At 37.2% G+C, this 18,814-nt stretch overlaps 1 protein-coding gene across 1 annotated transcript; it reads left to right on the top strand.

The window, feature by feature from the left end:
• Positions 1 to 5,281: 5,281 nt before the first annotated feature.
• On the top strand, positions 5,282 to 17,989 carry LOC108681869 (ubiquitin-conjugating enzyme E2 H). Its single transcript, XM_018170944.2, has 4 exons — positions 5,282 to 5,454; positions 14,462 to 14,538; positions 15,245 to 15,412; positions 16,702 to 17,989. Exons 1-4 carry the CDS (start codon positions 5,402 to 5,404, stop codon positions 16,767 to 16,769), a joined length of 366 nt encoding a protein of 121 aa, XP_018026433.1. The 5' UTR covers positions 5,282 to 5,401; the 3' UTR covers positions 16,770 to 17,989.
• Positions 17,990 to 18,814: the final 825 nt, after the last annotated feature.

Below are 18,814 nucleotides of genomic sequence, written 5' to 3'. Positions count from 1 at the left end.
AATATAATTATTAAGGAGAATTATTAATTATTAAATTAATCAATATTAATGATAATATTAAAATAAAAATTTTAAAAAGTTTATTGTACTTATTATAATTAGTGTGCCTTCGCGTTCTACGATAATTGTGAGGTCTACGATAATTGTGAGGTCTACGATAATTGTGTTTGTGCGGTCTACGATAATTGTGAGGTCTACGATAATTGTGAGGTCTACGATAATTGTGAGGTCTACGATAATTGTGAGGTCTACGATAATTGTGAGTTTTGCTATGATCGTAAATTTGAAAATTATCATTTAATTATTTTAACAACCACAATAGCGAGCGTAAATGACTTGATGACAATAATGATTTTATTTTTTCACATATTTTTGCACTTTTTGCACTAATTTCTCATGTTAAAAATGTTAAAATGTAAAATGTAAAAATTTCCCATGTTAAAGTTTGTAAAATGTTCTTTGCATTAATTTTAATGGTTGTTAAGCTCACCAAGAAATACCAGCTCGGCTAGTCTTATCTTATAGCATTTACACGTATGGATGAATAGAGCTGAAAACTGTGTTAATAAACAACTTCATAAACACACAATAAAAATGCGTATAAAATAATAATCATAAAGACTTCTAAGTATTATTATATTTTGAATATTAGCAGTATTATATTTAATATTATATATTATTATATTAGTTGTTATATTTAATATTATACGTAACGCGTATTTCCGTAGTGGATCACACAACAATGAAGAAATACATAGTATATCTACACGAGGTCACGACCTAGGTGACTTATAACCAAAAATTAGTACTACTTAGCATATAATATACATTATTGCACTGTGATCTTTAGAAATGTTTAATTTTGTTTATTTCATGTATAACACACATTACATTACCGTATTAAATAGAGAATACTTCACCTGTAACATAGAATAGAATAGAATAGAATAGAATAGAATAGAAAAGAATAGAATAGAATAGAATAGAATAGAATAGAATAGAATAGAATAGAATAGAATAGAATAGAATAGAATAGAATAGAATAGAATAGAATAGAAGTGTCGGCACTGAAGAAATAGGCCCATGGCCTGTTGCCTATTCTCGTACTTTTCATGACTTGATTCACAAGGGATCCGGCCTTTGGAACCCGATCTTTCCATAACTGACGATTGATTGAGATAGCTGCTGGACTTATTGCCGGGTCCGTAATTTGCAAGGCATTTTAAGACTGAACATATGCTCCTGCATAGCTTCGTCTAGTCTGTTCTTGAAGGCGTTCATACTCGGAGCGTCAACGATGCTATCAGGGAGGCTGTTCCACATGTCGGTGACTCGAAGCGAGAAGAAATGTTGTCGCATGGATGCTGTGTCGTAATAAAGAACTAGTGCGTAATGTCATGTAGCAAGTTGTAATGTGGTCCGGCTGCGACTAGTGTTGTCAGTCTCTATGCAATAGCCAGAACGAATGGACCTGACCCCTGCTGTTCTATAATGTAAGTGCAACGTTCCTTACCTTTACGGATCTTACTTGTTAGCTGTTATATATTTCCTCTGTTACTGTTATGTTATATTGTTTCGTGTTGCGTTTATAAGTATTTTACATTAGTTGTTATGTTTCCAGGTAACTGGGCAACAAACACAACCATTCCCTGTTTTTAATTAATAAAATCAATTCTTTTTTTTTGTTGGAATGGTGAGTGTGGGAGGCCTTAAAAAAACTGGGCATTTGTTCAGTAAAGCTTGGATTGCCCAAGTTCATTTGATCCTTGATCCCTCAACATGCTGTTTTATCACATTAACGTGTTGAATACAGTTAATTCCATATGTAACAAGTAGTTTTTCATAATTCGGTACTTTGAAATATTGTTTTCTTCATTAATAACATGTCCACATTACTCAATCGTGTCCAATAGTTAACTTAGTTACCTTGCGACTAGACCTCACCCAACTCGCCCGTGGACTCAAAACGCAACTTTTAAAAAAACTCAACAGCTCATAAATTCCACAATTCTGAACGGATTGAAATGAAGTTTCTAATATAAATAATTATTATCGATGTGCAGCATTAAGAATTATTACTGATCTTAACGGCAGTTATTTTTTAGCGCATTTTCTCATTTATGGAAAAAAGGCGCTATTGTGCTCGTCATGTCCGTCCGTCTGTTTGTCTGTCCGTCCGTCCGTGACCACGTTTTTGTCGACGAGAAAATGCGCTCTCTGTCACTCACTGCAGTCAGTACTGAGTTATATTTTTCTTATTATAATGATTTTTATTATATTCATATGCTTATATTTATTTTTTATCATATTCTTTGATATATTTTTTTATTAAAAAAATTAGGTTATGTCATGTTAGGATTGGTTTGGTTTGCCTATCATCGCATCGTAGTGACTTATCTGTACCAGCTTGATTAACCTAACCTAACTTATCTTAACCTATATAAACAGATCTTAACCTAAACTATATCAACCTATCTTAACTTAAATTATCTCAACCAAAACTCACGCAATTTCTGCAAAATGTCATCACAATAAAAAAAAACTTGTCGCAAATATCTGTAATAATTCCAATTGCGGATTAATGTTATAAATTGAATGTTATAAATTTAATTCAAATCCATCAATAATCGTGGAAATTATGAGCGCAAGAATTGCGTTTAACGTGTAAGTCCGTTGAACCCATCGACACTTTTGCAACAAATTTCCATAGCAGGTTTTTCACGCATAATTTCGTTAAAATGGAACCGATCTGGACCTGATTAACAAAGAAGCTATTCATTCACAATAATAATTCTACCCTCACAATATTCACACACGCTTTTTCAAGTTTTGGCTCCCTTTAATCGTCTAATTTATTTTGTAGCGTGCCACGTTGAAACGAAGCGGACAAGCATATTATAAAAACATTATATGTTTCATGCAACATTAACATTAAAAAAACGTGGAAACATTATATTAGCAAAAGTCTGTCAACGCATGTAGGAGTGGATTGTGAATAATGTATATTGTGAATAAATAGCTTCGTTGTTAATTAAGTTAAGATCGGTTCCGATTTGACGAAATTATGAATGGAAAACCTGCTAAAACTTAGCGTTCATCTGCTTTATTAAGACCGGAGCGGACAAAGAAAAATTGTCGATCATAGCGTATTGTCAATAAAGATCTCAATTTTCAATCTGGTTCAGATCGGTTCCGACAAACTTATGCATAGAAAACCAGGAAATGAGTAGCCGAAGTGGCGATGTGGTGTGCGGCTAATGGGTTCGCGGGAGACTTCGGGAGAGTCGATTCTGTCACTTAATTCTTGAAATCTACGAATTTTATACGTATATTTCATGTATTTCATATGTACAAGGATTATTCTAGGATTACAAGTGTATATATAATCCCGAATCACCGACATGTGGAATACCCTGATAGCATCGTTGGCGTTCCGAGTATGAACGCGTTCAAGAAGAGACTAGTTAAATCTATGGAAAAATATATGTTCAGACTTGAAATGCCTAGCACCATATCGAACCCAGTGGAAGTCTAGTAGCTTCTTCAAACTATCGCCAGTCATGAAAAGATCCGGTCAAATGACACGAGTTTAGATCTATGAACAAGGCACGAAATGGAAAAGAATCGGCGACAGGCCACATCAGGCCTACTCTTCAGCGCCGACATCACTATGCTATGCTATGCTTAAGAAGAATGATTGGAGACTATGAAGTGCCCACGCCTCTGTTATCGACGTCTGCGTGGTTACCTCAATGAGGTATACATATACTATACCCACGGTTTATGCAAGGAGACCTAGGATATGAAACAAGAACCAACACCAGCTAGTGGCCCCGGCTATAAACTAAAAAAACTGCGTTGTAACACATCCATGCGACAACATTTCTTCTCGCCTCGAGTCACCGACATGTGGAACAGCCTCCCTGATAGCATCGTTGACGCTCCGAGTATGAACGCCTTCAAGAACAGACTAGACGAAGCTATGCAGGAGCATATGTTCAGTCTTAAAATGCCTAGCAAATTACGGACCAGGCAATAAGTCCAGCAGCTATCTCAATCAATCGTCAGTTATGGAAAGATCGGGTTCCAAAGGCCGGATCCCTTGTGAATCAAGGAGCGAAAAATTCAAGAATCGGCAACGGCCATGTCTTCAGTGCCGACACTTCCAATCTATTCTATTTTATCGATATTGTGACCTAAAAACTAATAAATCAATATTGCACAAGAAAAATGAGCTCAACATTACCCAAAAACTATGATGTTTTTGGCCAAAAGTTATATATTGGCATATAGCAGTGTCAATATTTTTTAATTTTTCATTTCCCGGATCCTGAGTTGTCCCCATATACTCAAACTGGGATTTGCGTATGGTGCTATGCCATCGCATAGTAAAAGTACATTTCCCGTTATATGTTCTGAAGAGGACGCGGTTCGACAGAATTGAGGCATTTTATCTACGTAATTTGTTTGAACAGTTGTTATTTTTGCAAAACACTAATCTGAATCACAGAAAACGGAGCGAAAATATCTTGGTTGTCGACCATGCTAGGACGTTGTTTACACCGTCAGCTGATCTGTCACGTGACCTTGGTAGGCGGAGCTTAAGCTTGAAAGTAGATAGCTTTGCACAAAGAACTTGATTGCGCAGCTACATTTGAATCTACGATTCCTACAAAAACTTTTAAATTACTTAAAAACTCAGTAAATGCATTTAAAATTTTCTTATTGATATAATCTTAGTTTTATCTTTGCTGCTAGTTCAAATAACGACTCATATATCAGATACATTTCTAGAAATTCACAGCTGATCGATGTTAAATGGTTTCGAATGCAATTTATGGTAATATTTCAAAATCATGAACATCGAAAATGAACATTACATTACCACATTTCTGGTCTGTAAGCATCATTCATCATAGGACTTATCAATTTTAATAAGATTATAAATTTACGAGCTGCTTAGCCAGCTGTGACGTATTTTACGTCACGCATCTACGTATAGTAGTTTTTATGTGAGATATTGAGTCTTTCCGAGTCACTCTGAAACTCAACCGGCCCCTCGTGGCAAACATTTGAACTACAAAACAAATAACTTTGATTGTCTGCATGGTGACATGAAGCAAACATTATAAATCTTTTCGAGGCATAAAAAGTTTATATAACATAATTTAATTTTTCAAAGAAATTTTATGAGCAAATAAATATAGTAGTTTATATTTCTCCACTAGAGGGCAATAGCTCAGCCTTATTTGTACGAAGTGTAGTGATTGCATTTCTTGCCTTGGTTGAGGTCGTGTCTTTGTCAACGGACAGGAACTACAGCTAAGGAGGCAGGTGCGAAGTCGTTGCTCCTCTCTTTATACAGCATTTCGTGAGGATCTGGCATCCTAAACGTCCTGAAATGTCGTCACCCAGTGCAGGAAAGCGTCGTATGGACACCGATATCATAAAATTGTATCCTTTATTTGCAAAATTCATGATGAATTGTATATTATGATGTGGCTGAACCAGCTATGTGTGCAACTGTGACGTCACGTTAGGCAACTGCCGTTTTTTTTTACCCCTTCACTTGTTTTCGAAATGATCTTTATTATTGCAATTGATATAAATTACTCTTGAACCTTTCACTCTCTCTTATTTTCAACTCCTAATACTTATTGTACTGCAGTACTGCTGTAAATTTTGTATTGCATCAATATTCAATTAGATTTAAGGTTTCTTAATTTTGCAGAAAAATTAGGACATTTTTAGAATTTTTTTTTTCACTCTATGATCAGAAAATAGTTTGCTTGGAAGCAAGTTTGCTGCCTTTGAAATTGGCATAATAATCAAGTAGCAGAAACCAATTAATTTTCATTTATAAGCCAATTCTACACAATTTGCACAAATAGTGAAATACTCAAATAGGCAGTTATCAAAATCCTGTGTTGGAAAATATAATTATAAACTATTAAGCTTACAGCCTATCCATGGTCAGGAAGATGTGCCAGGTGCGCGGGAATTTATATTGTCATTTTAACGACCTGCGCGGTGCGCCGTATAGCCTTCATTGAATTATCCTGCCTTTTTTCTAAAATTCAATAATCTCTCTTCCAGCAAAGTTTGCGAAATTCATTAGCTGCATAAAATACTCTCTGCTGTGGTGTTCGAGTTCCGGTTGACATGAAAACTTGCGGTAAACTTGCGGTTCCAAAAATGGGGGGAAAGCTCTAATCGCGCCGCTCTGAAGGCAATTCATATAAATAATAATATAATCCACGCCTATGCTGGAGGAAGTTCAAACTTCAGAGGTGGAACTAAATGCAGTAAATTTGCAGTAAATCAGAAAATACCAGAAAAATACCAGATTTAGGCATATATACCAGATCTAAAATATTCATACCAGACACCTTTTGAAAATACCAGATTTGTGAAATCTGGTATAGAAATATACCATCTGGCAATGCTGGTTCACAGGTTCAGCATTACTTGAAATCATCTACAGACGATGTTGCCATTCCATTCAGATGAAAACCGTGTCTAAATCAGAACTGTGTCGGACGGCTCCGCGGCCCGCGCCGAGTGCTGCGCGGCGCGGAATCGATGACCGTGATTTGCACGAACGTCTGCGCGAACAAAATATAATTAGATTGATTTACGCGAGAAATTTCCCCGTTTATATACATCTTCCTGAGTGTGGCAGCCTATTACCATCACAAACTGGAAAATTAGCAGAAACCACCTGTGAAAAAGACATAAAAGTTCTGATGCTTGTGGTCATTTTAACCTCATTCTGTAATGTCAGTCTGGATTTTCAAAAATTTTAGGAGGAAACCTAGGTTTTATAATTGAAATAAGAAAATCCCAGCCTTAAATATGCTGTTTTTCTTGTTTTTTTTTATTAATTATATTAGGCAAAGGCTATAGGAATAGGTGCAATTAACTTCAAGCACTGAAGAAAGCCCCATTACTAGACCTATGCTGTATTATCATATTTTTGCCTTATAAGCCTGGGGCTTATGGTAAATTTTTCTTTACGAGTTCCACCTGTTTCTATGGCCCCTCATGGTTGAATTCTAGGAATGCCAGTATTTATTGGTCCAGGTGAAGGCCGCTTGCTCCTAGTAACAACCAACTTAAGGGCAGAGTGATTCAGGCACCCTGGAGGCAAGCATAGAAAGCATCTACCTTTAGGGCTGCGACTAAAGCTTTCCGGCCTTTTCCGGAACCACGAGATTTCTGCCAGATGAATAACCTCCTATCTAATTGTAAACAAAAGTGTACTATCGGGCTGTGAGATTCCAATTGTATTAAAAATTCATCACATTGGAGCCGCAAGATTTCAGAAATAAGTAGGAAAATTCCAATCCTGCCTGGAGGCAGGACTCCCGATGCAACTGTGACTGTTGCTGCACCCATGGACGCTTGATTTTGCATGGTATGTTCTAACTGCATTGGTTAGGAAGGTGTTACCATGCACCACAGAATCACAGATTTGGTTGGCAGCCTGGCACCCAGAGACTGTACTTTTGATGGTTATGACTTATGACTGTTGCCGCACCCATGGCCACCCTGTCTGCAACCCAGCTGCAACTTTTTAGAATCATTGCCTGCATGATTACAGTATAGATGTGATGTAGGAAGATAGGAAAAAATCACACAGATTGCATTTTGTAAATGAGGGGAAAACTGCAAATTTACAAGAACATAACATTAACTTGACCCAGGGTGCAGAAGGTGGAAGCAGCGTTGCCAGAGCTGGGCAGCGCTACATTGAAATGTAGCAGCGCTACCGCTACATGCTCTAAATGTAGTGGGCGCTACCGCTACCGCTATACCCACTAGATTGTAGCGACCGCTACCGCTACTGTAAAATGTAGCGCCGCTACAATGGCCAAAATTATTGGAAACCTATAAATATTTATTGTTCTGCTATTGGGATTTACCTACTCATAAACATTTAATGATGGTAATAAAAAATTTTCAAAACATATCAATGCAACGTTATTACAATTAACCTAAGCAAACTAGTATGGGTTAGATACAGTAAATAAAAGTTAGTTATTTTTATGTTTTACCTTCCCTACATGGATGTCTACTTTAATCTGCCAATCTGAAAATTTATCCACATGCATATAAAAAATAAGTCTTTTATTTGTATATATATGTGGATTATTTTTGAGATTGGTAGATTAAAGTAGACATCCATGTAGGGAAGGTGAAACATAAAAATAACTGTGTAAAAAATAACTAAGCAAACTGAAACATGAAAAAATACCTGTAAGTGGTAACTGGTTACAACTTAACAAGTAACAACTTAACAAGTACCTAACAACTAACATGTTGACACTAGTAACAGGCTGAGGTTGACAACATTACACCGAAATCTTTCGTACACTTTTATTCTGTAATTTATATTATGTATGTATCATGCTGGTTTTTAAATAATATTTAATACTATTAAGTAAAATCTGAAGGCTTTATCTATAAATGTAGCAGTAGCGCTGTAGCGGCAAAACCTCGTATGGCTACTTAAATATGTAGTGGGCGCTACCGCTACCGCTACAATTGCTTGAATGTAGCGCTGCTACCGCTACTGAAAATGTAGCAGCCACCAGTAGCGGCTGCTACATGTAGCGCGCTATTGCCCACCTCTGAGCGTCGCCAATATATGGGTTTTAAGCCCAAAGCGTCGCCGACCATTTGCAAGATGCGTCGCCAGGTAATTTTTAATGAAAAGCCATTTACGCTGAGCAATGAAAAACTATTTACACGCCACGAAATTATTTACAAGGTTGCATGGACGTGTTACCCCAAATAACTAATCTTACCCTAAAAACAGTCCGATTGTACAGCAAGTGTCAACTGAACATGTGATGATGCAGTTTTACCGCTCTAATGTGACCACAACTATGATTTTGTTTACATTTTTTTTGGTGGGAACTCATTGCAACCGATTTCCGGACAAGCTTTACTGCATCCTGATCCATCCAACGTACCGGAAACCTTACTTTTTTCTAAATAGTTGGCCAAAGACTGACAATTATATTAAATGCAAAAATTTCAATCTAAATGTGTTGGCAAGATCTTCTGAAGGTGTAAATTTTGCTACCGAAGTGGTGCCAAAGATCTTGCAATATTATAATATATTATCTTGCAATAATAAGTAATATAAAATATTTAATTATTTTGTAAGATTCAATATTTAGAATGAAGTATTACTTTGAGTGTCAATAAAAAAAATTTGCAGAACAAGTTGCCATTTTGAAGGAGGCATCATATGTTCTGGCATAACACCATGTGACTTTGTTTCTTAATTATACATATGCTGATACAATACAATTTACATAACTTCCAAAGTGAATTGGAAAAGAAGTTGAGTTAGGTTGCCAATTCCTGCAAGGCTGCAAAGGCCACTGGTGATGAAAAATTAGCAGCAAGTAGAGTGTGTTGCTTTTACTTGCTATCAGATCAGAAAGAATTGCACAGTCTATTGGTCATGGCAAGAGATCATTCAAATCTGATAGAACAGGAAGAGGCATTGCAAGGCTACTAGAAAAGAAATGTCTGTTTTCTTCCCATGTAAGACTGCATAGGTTTAAATTTAGTCCAAGAGTGAATATTGACTTTCATAATAACAGTTATTTTGACATACTACAACAAAAATATTACTCTGCTATTAGATGAATGCCTATGTCAAGAATAATGGAACTTGCAAAGCCTTAAAATAGTTTCCACATTTAAATATTTTTTTTTGTTCACATGCATGTATTTTTTCAGGCACTGACCTTAATTTAAAGAAAGTCAGAAACATTAGACAAGGCACGAAAAGGAAAAGAATCGGCGACAGGCCACATCAGGCCTACACTTCAGCGCCGACATCACTATGTTATGTTATGTTAAAGCAATCTGTTATCAGAGTTGCTTAAATTAAGAGGCATGAGAAGACCCATCTCACAATGCAAACCATGCAAAAGCATAAGTAAGTTGAAATGGGTAGAGAATTGGGAAATCTTTACAAAATAATACATACCAAATATGATATGCTTGAAGTGCACACACCATGATGATTTAATGACATCGTTGACAAGATTGGCATCCCACACTATGAGTACATAAAGAAGGTATTATTAGTAAGGATTTGTAGGCCATTCTAGACTTGAAATATGCTTCAATTCTTATTAAATTTATTAAATTAAATAAGTTGTTTGTTATTGTTGAATATAAACAAATAAACATGTGGTACAGTAATTTCATTCTATATGATCTCCCTTCTGGCTGTAACTTGTAGAAAACTTTTCACAGACTGACTTGGTTACAGACTAGTAATGGAGGATTTCATGTGACATTAATTTTCAAGTTTTACTTGAAAATTCTCATTTCAGGTGATGAATATCACTTATATCCAAGCATTGAACTACAAGGATAAAACTTTTAGTATTATGAACTTGTACTTAAACTTATTAACTTATGAAAACTTAGTATTATGAGCACATATTTAGTACCTACCTGACATTAGCAATCAATATCAAGAGACTTATGTAAACCATACCATTAAACAAGGCAATAAGGGACGGGCGGGGTAAATTGGGACAGACCTCCGCCACAGTGTAAAATGTTAGAGCAGAGTAACTAATTGAAATATTGCAAAACTATAAATAGTGGCATAAACCTCAACATTTTTTTCTATCTATGTAGCATAAGGTAAGTTAAGAAATTGTACATTTACTAGCTGTAAAATATCCCTGAAAAAAAGGGATATTTCAGAAATTTACTTCTCTAAAGGTCTAAGTAAAAAAATATTTGCAGTATTAAAAAAATTTTGCTTTAAAAAAAGTGGCTGACAGGTGTTGGCTTTAAAACTTCATCAAACAAATTTTCATACCTCAATCCAAAACAAAAATGGTGGCCATTTCTGCAAGAGGGGGTAATAAAGGCACCTGTCTATGTGTATGGATATGATAATATCACATCAATAATATGGTAATGTATGGATATGGTAAAATATCAGTAAAGGAAAAACAAGTAAAAATCACAGAATATGCCATTTTTATACATCTGCATCATATGCAAAGGAAAAGGAGGGCTTCAGAGTACTGTTAGTAATGAATGAATACACTGCATGCTTCAAATGTTTTAAAATTAATTTTTTTCTCAAGTGTCCCAGATTACCGCATTCCCAGGAGTAATTTAGGACACTTTTGTTTTGTGTCTGGCACCTTATAAATGGATATAAGTATTAAAATCACTTGGCTGCTTAAGTCGCAAATTTACCAGGAATTTAAAAGCAAAGAAAATAGCCAAAAATTTCACCATTTCTTATAAGAGAAAACGTTTCGGAGTCCAGCTCCATCGTCAGTTCAAAACCTAGAACACAGGTACAAGCAATTTGTTTAAGCATTCCCTTTTTGTCCATAATTATGACGGTAATTTATCAAGGAAAATTATGTAGTTTGATAAAAGTGAGCAGTAGATATGGCAGCGATCTTGACCAGTTGAAGGCTAACGAGTAACTAGAGCACCGGCATGGCGCACTCACCGGCGAACGTTGCCAAACTCGACCATTCGAGTTACGAACGAGACAAGGCGCGTTTAAACCGACGCTGTAGTCAGCACGAGTGCCTACGGAACGGGACCTTATTTAAAGAATCATTGGCTGAAATTCATAAAGTAACAACATTTGGTGAATATTTCCAAAAGTCGTTACAAAAGTAACAACAAAAGATCTAATAAGCAAAAAGTAACACTTTTGTTACGAACGTAACACCTCTGGCTAGAGGTGGGAAAATGATGCGTTGTGAAAAAAAAGTCGCGCTAATCAAAACTGGCACCGCGTAGATTAAGGGTTGGTTGCAAATTTTTTTTCTGCGTTAATCAAAACCGCGGTATTCAAAACCGTGCTAATCAAGGGATTGCTGTACTTGAAAAACGAGCTAATTTTAAAATTGTTCACTAGCAATACATTAAGATTTACATTTGGGAGGTATTTAGAGAATAGATCTTTCAACTCCTTTGCCATCGTCTCAGATGCGGGGCCAAAGTAAGGAAAAGAACAATAAACACGATTCCTATTGTCACGTTCGGGAACCACCTCAGCATATTGTTTAGACAAGAATTTCTTAATTTGAGTATACACAAATTGTGAAGGAAACCCATTCAGTGAGAACATACTGCGCAAATATTCAAATTCAGTGTGCATACGTACTATGGAAAGTAGAGCAAATTTGGAAACCGCAGTTTAATAATGTTTGAATCCCATTTAATTTGAAACGAAAAGAACAGAAGCTAAAAAAGCTGGTGCTTAAGCCGGTAACGTTGATTTTCTGTACACAGTTGTCTGCAAACAGCCACCGCATTTTATGACCTTGCAATCAAGAAAGCATAAACTATTGTTGGATTCAAGCTCCATAGTAAATTTGATGGATTTGTGTTGGCGATTAAGATAATCAAAGAAACGGTCCACATGAGAGGGATGTTTGAAAAGTACAAATGTATCAAATACATATCAGTTGTAGAAAATTGGCTTAAAATCAAAAGGACAATTTGCCAGCCAGTTAGCCTCGTGGTAACACATGAAAATATTAGCAAAGGTAGGGCCGAGAGGAAGACCCATGCCTAGACCATCAATTTGCCTAAAAATTTGCCAGCAAATACAAAAACAGAGTTCAAAACTGATAATTCGAGAAAAGATTTAAAAAAGTTGCAGTTCAGACCCATGACAAGTTCATTGACACCTTTAAACAAAGAATTGAGGCAAATATCAATAGTTTCAGAAAGAGGTATGTTAGTGAACAAATTTTCTACATCAAATGAAGCCATAGTCAAGCTCTGAATATTATTGAAACTCTTCAAACGGTCCACAAACATGTAAGTATTGTCTACCGTATATTGATTGGTGGTAAAATCCTATCCTCTACAAATTGTAAATAGATAGTACTTTCTCTACATGTCATCTCATTTTTATTTCTGTTATTTTCGATTTTAGTTCTAATGTCCTCAAGTTTAGGTGAATTGTTTGAATGTGAATTTTAGGTTACTAATTGCTTGTACCTGTGTTCTAGGTTTTGAACTGACAATGGAGCTGGACTCCGAAACGTTTTCTCTTATAAGAAATGGTGAAATTTTTTGCTATTTTCTTTGCTTTTAAATTCCTGGCTTATAAATGGAATCATATGGAAACTTTTTGATGATGCCAAATGTTGGCCTCATAAAGGCTTTTAAAATGGGCCCAAACTCATTAATGAAATGTTTCATGATAAGAAGTTATCAATAAAAAAAACGCTCAAAATTGTCCCTTATTACGTACCTCTTTGACAGTACGGTATGGTACTTGAATATTGCATGCAGTTCCTCTTTTATGTACTGATTAACACGAGTTTGCTTTAATTGCGCATTTACCAGAAATTGAAAGTGGGGAGAACGCTAAGTAAATGTGTAGGTATAAAAAAATTCAAACAATTTTTATAGACCAACTTTACTATCAGTTTGAGATAAGGAAATGTAAGAATAAAATTTAATGACTTCATTTGCATTAAATTTGATTACTACTTCATTTGATTCTGCTTGTATCACTGGAGTTTTGAACTGATCATCTGGCTGGTATCTTTCTCAATGAAAATACTTTGAATTTACATGGATATAAAATACTTTAATATACTCAGTTTGCTCTCAGATTTTTTGATTAATTTGTTCAGTGTATGATTGGAAATTTTTTGTTTAAGAAAATTTAATTAGGTAAGAAATTTGAGCTTGATAACTCGTTATGTATGTAATATATTATATCATTACTTCTATAAGCATTGAATTACAACATGTAACTAAGTGTTGGATTAACATGCATTTTGTGGAATTTGGCAGGTATAAGTAAATTCATTGGAACATTCTGACTAACTTGTCATGTAATTGTTTTTTTATGTAATGTTAATTTGTAATGTTTGTAAAACATACTTTGCACCTAAGATTGTTTGGGCAACCTGTCATCAACTCCCTAAGAATTGTAAAGATTAATTAATTTCATAAATAAATGAATAATTAATTTCATTTTAGTTGATCTTCTGTTGAGTATATACAGATGCATTCCTGTATAGTATGCTGAGAAACTGGAAAGGTGTTTCACATGTCTTGGATACAACTATTATAAATTTGGTTAAGATGCATTCTATTGATGTTCCTGACATTGTACTCAAAGAAGCAAGATATTCTTGAATAAATAATGACTTATTTATTATTATATAAGTACATACACCTCTATCAATAATTGCAGCAATTGTGCAATGCATAGCAATTTATTTTAGCATATTTAATTGGGTTTATTTAATATTTTTCATTCACATAAAAGTTGGGTTTATTTAATATTTTTCATTCACATATTTAATCACCAATGTATGTATGGGTCTGACTGATTTGTATATACGATGTACCTATATTTTAAAGGATTGTCTGCCAGAATTTTTGCGTACATTTCCTTAGCCCCTGCCACCAGGATAGAGAAGAAATATGAGGTCACGATGCTTGCCGGCCTCAACGAGTTCTGTGTCAAATTTTATGGACCAAAGCAAAGTTAGTCTATGAATTTGTGGGCTCATTATTTGATCCCAACAAAATAGTCTAGTTAATGTGGAAACAGTCCAATTATTGTGACATCAGAGCACCATAAAATGAGTGACTTGACCATTAATGGGGTGACTTGGACCATTTTAACATTTCTGACAAGAGAAGCCTAAATATATAGGGTTCTCTTCCTTCCTGTCTTAAAAATTAAAAAATTCTTGTCTGACTAAACTGAACTAACTAGGTAAACTAAAAATAATTCTTTTCTTATGAAAGTTGTGTAGATGGCTCCTGAAGTTGCCATGAGATCACCTACTAATTCAACAAAGAGATATTTTTTTGTACATTTACTAGGTTGCATCATGAAAAGGTAAGTGCCAAAAATGATCCAAGTCACCCTGTTTTACGGCATCATGATAACATAGGCTATATTTTGTGGAAATAAAATGTAACATATTTTGAGCATGAAACTATTTAATGTCCAGTTAAGTTTTCTGACAGTTGTGTGCAGTAAAGTTTCATTGCAACAGCTGTGTCCTTATTTGTTATAGGTACTCGTACAATGTTATCTTATCATATTTCTTATCTTGGTAATTTTTTCAACTACTCAACTATATATATTTTAAATTTTTAGTCATGCTTCTTTTTATATCACACCAAATGATTCAAGAATTTTCAATTTAATTAAGGTTAATTTATTTTTTGACGTATTTAGCTCCATACGAGGGCGGCGTGTGGAAAGTGCGGGTGCTGTTGCCCGACCACTACCCCTTCAAGTCCCCCTCCATTGGCTTCATCAACAAAGTTTTCCACCCAAACATTGATGAAGTCTCGGGCACCGTGTGCCTTGATGTCATCAACCAGGCCTGGACCGCTTTATATGGTGGGTCCATAAAGACATGAGAAAATATGGCATATTGAGATAGAAACATTCGATTGGAGCTCAGTGAACTTGGAAAAAATATAACTCAGTACTCACTGCAGTGAGTGACAGAGAGCGCATTTTCTCGTCGACAAAAACTTGAGGTCACGGACGGACGAACAGACGGACGGACGGACATGGCGAGCACAATAGTGCATTTTTTCCATAAATGAGAAAATGCGCTAAAAAGGGGAATTCTTGTAAAGTGAGCTGATAGCAGGAAACAATTGGTCCTAGACCTCTTTTTTGTTGAAGAGGAAATAATCCCAATGCAGGTTGGAAATCATGAGGTTTAATATATTAGTAATAAACAATGGTAAGTATCATTTTAGATTTAAGAGTCTTGGAACTAGAATTTCATTTTAGATACAGCTGGTTCTTTGGAATTGGCAGGTAACAGGTTATATTTGGTCTTGTGAGAACAATGTGAGAGTGCAGGGGTCCTGAGAGTGCAGGGGTCCTGAGAGTGCAGGGGTCCTGAGAGTGCAGGGGTCCTGAGAGTGCTGAGGTCCTGAGAGTGCAGGGGTCCTGAGAGTGCAGGAGTCCTGAGAGTGCTGGAGTCCTGAGAGTGCAGGAGTCCTGAGAGTGATGGAGTCCTGAGAGTTCTGGAGTCCTGAGAGTTCTGGAGTCCTGAGAGTTCTGGAGTCCTGAGAGTTCTGGAGTCCTGAGAGTGCTGGAGTCCTGAGAGTGCTGGAGTCCTGAGAGTGCAGGAGTCCTGAGAGTGCAGGAGTCCTGAGAGTGCAGGAGTCCTGAGAGTGCTGGAGTCCTGAGAGTGCTGGAGTCCTGAGAGTGCTGGAGTCCTGAGAGTGCTGGAGTCCTGAGAGTGCTGGAGTCCTGAGAGTGCTGGAGTCCCTGTCTCTTATACACATCTAGATGTGTATAAGAGAAAACTATTGAGTGTAGCAACCTGAGGACGTTTGTACGCAACAGAGAACATTTTAAAGTTGTCGTACGTGGCGGCAACCATCAGTGCAAGTCATTTTGCGCTCACTAGAACGTATCCTTTTTGGGAAGCAGGAATTTTTTCGGAACGTATCCTTTGTGACAATATTGCTCCGGTTACTTGTGTCAGGCGGTAGAGTGTTAATGACATCACATAGCATAGGTATCAATGATATCAAACATCAGCATATGAATGATATCACACATCAGCATATGAATGATATCACACATCATATTAATGATATATGCAGCATATGAATGATATCACTGCATCACTATGCATCACTCACTGCTGGTCTCATCAACAGACGACACGAGCAGCGAGTCCTCCCTCACCGACTTCTCTGAAGACGAGGCGCAGGACATGGAGCTGTAGGGCGGCGCCCTGCGTGAGGGCCGTCTGTAGGGCGGCGCCCTTTGTGGGAGCCTTCTTTAGGGCGACGCCCTTCGTGCAAGCCTCTTGTAGGGCGACGCCCTTTGTGGGGGCCTTCTGTAGGGCGGCGCCCTTTGTGAGAGCCTTCTTTAGGGCGGCACTCTTTGTGGGGGCCGTCTGTAGGGTGACGCCCTTTGTGCAAACCTCTTGTAGGGCGACGCCCTGCGTGAGGACCTTCTTTTATAAGAACACTGCGTGAATGACGCCCTTTGTGTACGATCTAATGTGTGTGGTGCCCTCTGTGTAGGTCTTGTTTTGCTTGACGCCCTCTGTGTATTGACCGTCTGCGGGTGGCGCCCTTTGTACATGAAATTATTATGTGTGGCGTCTGGTGTGTGGGCAGCGCCCTTTGTTGCAGCGCCCTTTGTGTAGGGACATGTTCTGGGTGGCGCCCCTGGATAGACACCTGTTGTATGCAGCGCCCTTTGAATGTGACCCATTGTGATCAGCGCCCTTTGCTTAGGACTTGTTTGGCTGCGCCTATCTTGTGTGGCGCCCTTTGTGTGTGTGCCTGTCGTGAGACGGCGCCCTTTGTGTGTGTGCCTATCGTGGGGCGGCGCCCTTTGTGTGTGTGCCTGTCGTGAGGCGGCGCCCTTTGTGTGTGTGCCTGTCGTGAGGCGGCGCCCTTTGTGTGTGTGCCTATCGTGAGACGGCGCCCTTTGTGTGTGTGCCTATCGTGGGGCGGCGCCCTTTGTGTGTGTGCCTATCGTGAGGCGGCGCCCTTCGTGTGTGTGCCTGTCGTGAGGCGGCGCCCTTCGTGTGTGTGCCTATCGTGAGGCGGCGCCCTTCGTGTGTGTGCCTGTCGTGAGGCGGCGCCCTTCGTGTGTGTGCCTATCGTGAGGCGGCGCCCTTTGTGTGTTCCTATCGTGAGGCGGCGCCCTTTGTGTGTGTGCCTACCGTGGGGTGGCGCCCTTTGTGTGAGGACTTTTCCTAAGACAGCGCCCTTTTTTGACGAGTTAAATAATGCTATTTTTCCCTTTACTTCACGACGGACGAAGTTCTTGCAATGCTATTCCTACCTAAGATTCATTTCATGAAGGTTTATGTTGTATGGGAAACTATATTAATCATAAAGCTGTTAGTATTCACAATGATATTCTTACCTGAGGAAAATTAAACCTTTCCTAATAGTGATACACATTTTGTAGGTGCATTTTGTGAGTCATTCTGACCCAGTTGTATCAGTGCTACGCGTGGAAAGTGTGTCGCTTTTTAGACAATGTGAGCCGTTAGTTTATCTGAGTGTTATTGCAAAAAAGTAACATAATTAATTTCTTTTTGGTATTAAGTCCTTGTTAAAAAATTGGGTTTATTGTGGGGTATAAATTTATATAAAATTTCTGAAATAAATTGGGCTTATTTTACGAATCCGAAATCCTTGTGATTTTATATTTTCATTTAATTTTGACCAAAGCAAATACGATAGAAATTATTTTAATATATTCCCTAGTGGGAACGAGTTATATTTATGTAGAGATAATAATGGCAGCTCTACCATCATTATCATTGCCATCATTATGATCGGGTTGTCACCTCTGCGAAGATGCAAATCATTGTGATTAAATTAGATGATTGTGAAGGAAGAGGCTATGAAATTCATGATAATGATACACTATAACGTATCATGATAATGATACAATGTAACGTATCATCCTATCATTGCATCGAATTTATTATATCATCCTCGATGTTTTTATTTCTCGTTGACAATAACAATGATAGAAAAAATGATAGTACGTATTATCATGAAATGATACGTAAACGATCTAAATGTTTATAAATCATCCAATGATATGAGCTTTATTCAACTCTGATGCTACATGTGATGCGTGCAATTAAATTAAAATAGATAAAATAATATTTTTCATTCATTCTTTATTTTTTTTATTTCGTTATAATGAATTATTTCTTTATTTCGTGTGTGTGTGTGTGTGGGGGCGCTGGTGTATGTGTACATAGTCCCGTGTACGTGATGCATATACATGTCC

This window comes from Hyalella azteca, unplaced genomic scaffold (genome assembly GCF_000764305.2).
Source record: "Hyalella azteca isolate HAZT.00-mixed unplaced genomic scaffold, Hazt_2.0.2 contig3653, whole genome shotgun sequence".
In the NCBI taxonomy this organism is placed as follows: Eukaryota; Metazoa; Arthropoda; class Malacostraca; order Amphipoda; family Hyalellidae; genus Hyalella; species Hyalella azteca.
This window is presented reverse-complemented; position numbering and strand designations above follow the sequence as displayed.

Coding starts and splice junctions, on each gene's coding strand:
- LOC108681869 (XM_018170944.2), top strand. CDS start 5,402: ATGTCGTCACCCAGTGCAGGAAAGCGTCGTATGGACACCGATATCATA. Junction 5,455..14,461: donor GACACCGATATCATAAAATT/GTATCCTTTATT, acceptor CCCTGCCACCAG/GATAGAGAAGAAATATGAGG. Junction 14,539..15,244: donor ATTTTATGGACCAAAGCAAA/GTTAGTCTATGA, acceptor TGACGTATTTAG/CTCCATACGAGGGCGGCGTG.